Raw genomic sequence first — 7,500 nt, forward strand, 5'->3', positions numbered from 1 at the left:
TCAAATATCTTTTGAATATCTTTTAAACACTTTTTAATCTCTTGTTTTTTTTTCTTTTTTTCTCATTTTAATGTCTTTTAATCTCCTTTTTTCTCCTTTTTAATCCTTTTAATCTTCTTTAATCTTTTTCAATCTTTTTAAATCTCTTTTAATCTTTTTAAATCCTTTTAATCTTTTTAAATCCTTTTAAATATCTTTTAATCTTTTTTTCTTTTTAATTTCCTCTTTTCTCTTTTAAACATCTTTTGCTGTCTTCTTTTCGTTTTTGCTGCTTTTTTGTTGTTTTTAATTTCTTTTTTTTCCTTTTTTCCTGCTTTTTGCATCTTTTAATCTCCTTTTTAATTCTTTTAATCTCCTTTTTAATTCTTTTTAGTCCTTTTAATCTCTTTTTGTCCCTTTTTGTTTCTTTTTTCCTCAGGAGTTTACATTTTGAACAATTCTTGCATCGAAAAAATCCCAAAAAGCTTTTGTTCAATTGAAAAAGAAACTTTTCCCCAACTCGCCAAACAAGGCACTCTCTTCTGCTGCCGCCTTTCAGGCTACTGGTACTTTTTCTTTTCTTTTTTCTTTTCTTTTTTCTTTTCTTTTTTCTTTCTTTTTGTCTCTTTTTTTCTCTTTGTGTCTCTTCTTTTGTCTTCTTTTGTCTCCTTTTGTCTCCTTTTATCTTTATTTATCTTTTTTTGTCTTTATTTGTCTTTTATTTGGCTTTTTTGTCTTTTTTTGTCTCTTTTTGTTTTTTTGTCCTTCTTTGATTCTTTTTTTGTCCCATTTTTTGTCTTCTTTTGTCTCCTCTTTTCCTTCCCATCTTTTCTCCCTCATCCCCCTCCACCCCCACCTCCACCTTTTGCTGCTGCTGCTGCTGCTACTGCTGCTGCTGCTGCTGCTGCTGCTGCTGCTGCTGCTGCTGCTTAGGGCGGACATAGGCCAGCCCAAAGACTTTCTCCACGGGATGTCTCTTTACCTCGAGGACTTAAGGGCCAGCAGAAATGCCAGAAGAGATCCTGGGGGCCCCCAGGGGGGCCCCCAGGGGGGCCCCCTTGAGGGGGGCCCCCTCTGGGGGGGCCCCTTGGGGGCCCCCCCCGAGGGGGGCCCCCTGAAGGGCCTCCTGGAGGGAGAAACTCCAGATGGGGCGAGCTTCTCAGAGGCCCCCCCAGGGGCCCCTCAGGGGGCCCCCTCAGGGGCCCCTCAGGGGGCCCCCTCAGGGGCCCCTCAGGGGGCCCCTGAGGGGCCCCTGAGGGGGCCCCTGGATGTGGGAAACCCGGGGGCCCCCAAAGAGGGTATTTGGGGGGGCCCCCGGGGCCTCGCATGCATGCGGTCTCAAGAACTGTCTCTTGTTGAGGGCCCCCAGTTCATCGGCAACGTGTTGGTGGTGGGGCCCCCAAACCCTAAACCCTAAACCCTAAACCCTCGGAAGCTTTCTCTTGTCATTTTTTCTCGTTTTTTCTCCTTTTTGTGTCTTTTTTTCTCCCCTTTCTTCTTTTATTTCCTTTTATTTCCCTTCACTTCTCCTTCATCTCCTTTTATCTCCTTTTGTCTCTCTAATCCGCTTTACTCTTTTTCAATTTCCTCGTATCCCGCTCTCGCGTCAACCCTTGAACTCGCTCTAACTTGTCGAATATTTCTTCTTTTTCTCCCGCTTTTCCCCCTCCCCACTCTCCGCGCAATTCCCTTTTCATTAAATGGTTTAAAGGGCCCTTTGGGGGCCCTTTAAAGCTCTTTAAGGGGCCCCAAGGGGCCCCAAAAGGCCCCCCAAGTGCCCTTTTCCCGCAGGACCCCTCCGCCGTGGTGGGCCCCGACTCGGTGCTGGGCCCCAACGTGACCGTCGCCGCCGACGTCCAAATTGGCCGCGGCTGCAGACTCAAGAATTGCGCACTTCTTCCGGGAGTCAAAGTTGGGGACTTTAGTTGGATAAATAGTGCCATTTTGGGCTGGCATTCGCAGGTTGGGAAGTGGGTAAGCTCCTCTATTTGGCTAGCTAGCTAAAGAGCTAGCTAGCTAGCTAGCTAGCTCGCTGAGAGAGTAGATAGTTGCAGAGATAGCTTAAACTCAAGAATTGCGCACTTCTTCCGGGAGTCAAAGTTGGGGACTTTAGTTGGATAAATAGTGCCATTTTAGGCTGGCATTCGCAGGTTGGGAAGTGGGTAAGCTCCTCTATTTGGCTAGCTAGCTAGCTAGCTACTTGGCTAGCTAGCTAGCTCGCTGAGAGAGTAGATAGTTGCGGAGATAGCTTAAACTCAAGAATTTGCACTTCTTCCGGGAGTCAAAGTTGGGGACTTTAGTTGGATAAATAGTGCCATTTTGGGCTGGCATTCTCAGGGTAGGAAGATGTGGCTAGCTAGCTAGCTAGCTACTTGGCTAGCTAGCTAGCTAGCAATTTGGCTAGCTAGCTAGCCAAGTTGCTAGCTAGCTAGCTAGCTAGCTCGCTGGGAGAGTAGATAGTTGGGGAGATACGCAGGTATGATTCTGCATTTTACCTGGCGTTAAAATTCGGGATTTATTTGGATTAATAGTGCCACTTCAAACAAGCTAGCTAGCTAGCTAGCCGGCTAGCTAGCTAGCTAGCTGGCTAGCTGGCTAGCTAGCTGGCTAGCTAGCTGGTTGGCTAGCTAGCTAGCTAGCTAGCTAGCCCGTTGAGAGAGTAGATAGAAGCGAAGATAGGTGGACAGTGCAGACTCAAGAATTCGTTCTTTACCTGAAGTCCAAATTGGGAATTTTGGGAAGTTGGGAAGTGGCCAAGGCATTTTTAGTTGGGACTAGCTAGCTAGCTAGCCAATTAGCTAGCTAGCTAGCTAGCTAGCTAGCAGGCTAGCTAACCAGACAGCTAGCTAGCTGGCCATCTACCTAGCTCGCTGCGCGCGTGGATGGATGCCTAGCTAGCTAGCTAGCTAGCTAGCTAGCTAGCTAGGTGGGTGGGTGGGTAGGTAGATAGATGGGTGGATAGGTAGATGAATAGGTGGAGAGGGAGGTAGGTAGGTGGCTTGCTAGCTAGCTAGCTAGCTAGCTAGCTAGTTAGCTAGCTAGCTAACTAGCTAGCTAGGCAGCTAGCTAGCCAGGCAGCTAGCTGGGGAGGTGAGGAACTAGCTAGTAGCTGTGTGTGCCTGTCGAGTCAGCTCTCTGGCTAGCTAGCTAGCTAGCTACCTAACTAGCTAGCCGCCCAGCTAACTAGCTACCGAGCTAGCTAGCTAGCTAGCTAGCTACCGAGCTAGCTACCCAGCTAGCTACCCAGCTAGCTAGCTACCCAGCTCTCCACCCAACTGCCCAGGTAGTTGGCTAGCCAGCTAGCTAACTACCTACCCACCCCCTGAGCTAGCCACCCAGCTAGCTAGCTAGCTAGCTAGCCAGCTAGCTAGCCATCTAGCCAGCCACCCAGCTAGCCACCCAGCTAGCTAGCCACCCAGCTACCCAACCACCAAACTAGCCAACCACCCAGCTAGCCAGCCAACCACCCAGCTAGCCACCCAGCTAGCTAGCTAGCTAGCTAGCTAGCTAGCTAGCTGCCCCGGCTTCTTCGCTGCGGGCCCGCAGGTGCGGGTGGAGGGCCTCTCAGTGGTGGGCGAAGACGTTCGCCTGCAAGACGAAGTCTTCGTCAACGGGGCTTTCATTTTGCCCCACAAAACCATCGCCAACTCCATCCACCAACAGGGTACAATCATCATGTAAGTACCCTTTTCTCGGGGCCCCCGGGGGGCCCCCCGGGGGGCCCCCCGGGGGGCCCCCCGGGGGGCCCCCGGGGGGCCCCCAAAGCGGCTTTCAAGGGCCTTTTCTTGCGCTCCAGGGGGCCCCAGGGGGGCCCCAGGGGACCCCAGGGGGGCCCCAGGGGACCCCAGGGGGGCCCCAGGGGGCCCCAGGGGGCCCCAGGGGGCCCCCTTGTGGGGCCCCACAGGGGCCCCCTTGTGGGGCCCCAGGGGGCCCCCTTGTGGGGCCCCAGGGGGGCCCCCTTGTGGGGCCTTACAGGGGGCACTGGGTGAGAGACAGGGGTACTAAATGAAGCCTTTGGGGGCCCCTCGCTAGGGGCCCCAGGGAAGTGCTGGGGGCCCCCCAGGGGCCCCTAGGGCCCCTTGGGAGGCCCCTAGGGGCCCCTTGGGATGGAGGGTTTGGGGGCCCCTTAGGGGCCCCCTAGGGGGCCCCCTAGGGGCCCCTTAGGGGCCCCTCAGGGCCCTTAGGGTACTGTTGGCTTGTCAATTTTTATGAAGAAACCCTTAAAGAGGGTCTGCGAGGGTTTAGGGGGAGGGGTCCTAAACCCTAAAAAAGGGTTTAGCGTTTCAGGGTTTACTCGAAAGTTGACCAAACGAAACTTTGTCTCCTTTTTAAATGTTTCAAAAAGAGACAGGGGGCCCCTTGAGGGGCCCCCTGGGGGCCCCCGGGGGCCCCCTGGAGGCCCCTGCAGGCCTGCGCTGCTGCTGCTGCTGCTGCTGCTGCTGCTGCCATTCTTGCTGCTGCACCACTGACTGCCTGACGCTGTAGCTCCCGTGACTCGCCCCTCTCCCGCCGCTGCTGCTGCTGCAGCTCCTGCAGCAGCTGCTGCTGCAGCAGCAGCAGCAGCAGCAGCTGCTGCTGCTGCTGCTGCTGCAGCAGGGGGCCCCTACCAGAACTTGGTGGATTGCCTGAGGGGACTTTTTCCAACATTGGGGGCCCACCACTTGGCCTTGGGCTGCCCCATGCCTTTGACTTCGTGGTACCTGCGCGCAGCAGCAGCAGCAGCAGCAAAAGCCACCTGCTGCTGCTGCTGCTGCTGCTGCTGCTGCTGCTGCTGCGGGTTGGAGGCGGCAGCAGCAGCAGCAGGGAGAGGCAACGGCCGCAGCAGCAGCGGACACGCGTCACGCTTCGACAGCAGCAAAACCGTGGTCTCTACTGCTGCAGCTACTGCTACTGCTGCTACTGCTGCTGCTGCTGCTGCTGCTGCTGCTGCTGCTGCTGCTGCTGCTGCTGCTGCTGCTGCTGCTTGCCTGTATCTTCTGTAGGTGTCGAACTTTAGCTGCTTCTTTCGCGTCGCCCAATAGCCGTGTCTGTGGTACCACCTCCACTTGTTGGGCACCCAAGTCCCTGCAGCAGCAGCAGCAGCAGCAGCAGCAGCGGCAGCAGCAGCAGCAGCAGCAGCAGCAGCAGCAGCAGCAGCGGCAGCAGCAGCAGCAGACGTAGCAGCAGCAGCAGGGCAGCGGCGGCAAAGACAGAGACATCCAAGACATAAGTAGACGCTGCAGATGCTGCAGCATGCAGCAAACACCGGCAACAACAGCAGCACGACCTGCTGCTGCTGCTGCTGCTGCTGCTGCTGCTGCTGCTGCTGTTTCCTGCTGCTGGGCCTCTGCTTACCTCTCCATTTGTTTCCTTTCCACAGCAGCAGTGCGCAGTCGTCTACCGCTTTCTTTACAGCTGCTGCTGCTGCTGCTGCTGCTGCAGCAGCAGCAGCAGCAGCAGCACGGCCCACAGATGCAGCAACCTCCGCGGAGAGCCCTCGACTGTGCTGAGGTGTACATACATCCCAACAGCTGCTGCTGCTGCTGCCGCTGCTGCTGCTGCTGCTGCTGATCCCGCTGCTGCTGCTGCTGCTGCTGGGGACAGGCACTGCAGCAAGACCACCCCAGCGAAACAAGGAGTGCAGCAGCAACGGGCGGGATACTAGTACAGCTGCTGCTGCTGCTGCACTTGTTGCAGCTGCTGCTGCTGCACTTGTTGCTGCTGCTGCTGCACTTGTTGCTGCTGCTGCTGCTGCTCGGGCTCTTCCTACTCCTGTTGCTGCTGCTTCGTCAGCTGCGACACAACATAAGCCGCGGCGCTGCTGCAGCATCTGCTGCTGCAGCTTCTGCTGCTGCAGCTGCAGCTGCTGCTGCTGCACTTGCTGCTGCAGTGCACACGCGCTGCTGCAGTGCAGCAGCTGCAGCTGCTGGCTTGGGGGGCCCCCAGGGGCCCCAACAAGGCAGGGGGCCCCGGGGGCCCCCCTAAGTTTCCTGGGGGCCCCTAGGGGCCCCCAAGGGCCCACGTGGGGCCTAAGGGCCCTTTGCAGCATTACCAGAGGCCCTAGGGCCTACAAAACCCTAAACCCTAAACCCTAAACCCTAAACCCTAGCCCTAAACCCTAACGCTGGGTCCTGCGGAGGCCGCAGCGGGCCCTCAGCCAGAAGTTGAAAAGCGGCAGAGTCCACAGCGGCTGCCAAACTAGAAATAATCCTAAACCCTAAACCCTAAACCCTAAACCCTAAACCCTAAACCCTAATTTAGACGAATTCGTGTGCCAGGCCCAAAGAAGTACCCCAGGGGCTGCAGCAGCAGCTGAGGGTCGGCAGCAGGGCCCCAAAGGCCCGATTGTCTCTTGAGCCGCAGTTAGGTTTAGGGTTTAGGGTTTAGGGTTTAGGGTTCAGGGTTTAGGGTTTAGGGTTTAGGGTTAACGGTTTAGGGTTTAGGGTTCACGGTTTAGGGTTTAGGGTTTAGAGCTGAGGGCTCGTCCCCGCTGCTGAGCTTTAGGGATTTACACACGCTCAAGAGGGCGCTGCGGCCCGTCAAGTCTAGGGTTTAGGGTTTACGGTTTAGGGTTTAGGGTTTAGGGTTTAGGGTTTAGGGTTTAGAGATAAGGAGGAAAAGTCCTGCAGGCAAAGGGCCCTTGGGGGGAAAGCCGCTGCCAGGCAGCCCCAGGGCCCCCCAGTGTCTTCGCTGCAGCAGCAGCAGCAGCAGCAGCAGCAGCAAAGGCAGCAGCAGCAAGAACAGCTGCCCAGGTATCAGCAGCAGCAGCAGCAGCGGGGCGGCGGCAAGAGCAGCCGCAGCAGCAGCAGCAGCAACACCAGCGGCAGCAACAAACTCAGCAGCAGCAACACCAGCTTCAGCAGCAACAGAAGCGACACTGGCAGCAGCAGCAGCAGTGGCAGCAGCAGCAGCAGCAGCGGCAGCAGCAGCGGCAGCAGCAGCAGCAGCAGGACTGCAGCAGCGCCTTTTTGGACTCTGTAGCAGCAAAGGATGCTCAACTTGTGAGTGCTTGTTGCTGCCAGATTTGCTGCTGCTACGGCTTTTGCTGCTGCTGCTGCTGCTGCTTCATTCGCTGCTGTGTCTGTTTCCTCGCTCGCTTCTGCTGCCTCTGCTTCGTTTGCTGCTGCTGCTGCTGCTGCTGCTGCTGCTGCTGCTGCTGCATTACAAATTGCCTCAGTAGTTGGTTCTGCCTCTGATGCTGCAGCAGCTGCTGCAGCAGCAGCAGCTGCTGCTGCTTTGTTGCTGCAGCTCTACCAGGAGCAGCAGCAGCTCTCCGGCTCGCCCATGTGCTGCTGCTGCTGCCTCTGTTGCTGCTTCTGCTGCTGCTGTTGCTGTTGCTGCTGCTGCTGCTGCTGTTGCTGTTGCTGCTGCTGCTGCTTCGTCTTGCAATTCTGTTTTTGTCTTTCTAAGGCGACCTGCTGCTGCTGCCGCTGTTGCTGCTGGCGCAACCCGCCGCTGCTGCAGCAGCAGCTGCTGCTGCTGTTGCTGCAGTTCCACTTGCTGCTGCTGCTGCTTCATCTGCTGCCGTCCTCCCTGTCGTTG

General features: G+C 55.7%; 2 protein-coding genes across 2 annotated transcripts; one reads left to right on the forward strand and one right to left on the reverse strand.

Annotated features, from left to right (window-relative positions):
- Positions 1–949: 949 nt before the first annotated feature.
- On the forward strand, positions 950–3,968 carry ENH_00039750 (mannose-1-phosphate guanylyltransferase, putative; the record flags this gene model as incomplete). The annotated part of the gene is made up of 4 exons (XM_013580700.1): positions 950–1,369; positions 1,771–1,953; positions 3,526–3,656; positions 3,776–3,968. 4 exons carry the CDS (start codon positions 950–952, stop codon positions 3,966–3,968), a joined length of 927 nt encoding a protein of 308 aa, XP_013436154.1.
- A 614-nt stretch (positions 3,969–4,582) lies between these two features.
- Positions 4,583–7,476, reverse strand: ENH_00039760 (hypothetical protein, conserved; the record flags this gene model as incomplete). Its single annotated transcript, XM_013580701.1, has 3 exons — positions 4,583–5,043; positions 5,314–6,025; positions 7,213–7,476. 3 exons carry the CDS (start codon positions 7,474–7,476, stop codon positions 4,583–4,585), a joined length of 1,437 nt encoding a protein of 478 aa, XP_013436155.1.
- Between the last annotated feature and the right edge of the window lie 24 nt (positions 7,477–7,500).

Source organism: Eimeria necatrix, genomic scaffold (assembly GCF_000499385.1).
Source record: "Eimeria necatrix Houghton genomic scaffold, Enh_scaff291, whole genome shotgun sequence".
NCBI classification, from domain to species: Eukaryota; Apicomplexa; class Conoidasida; order Eucoccidiorida; family Eimeriidae; genus Eimeria; species Eimeria necatrix.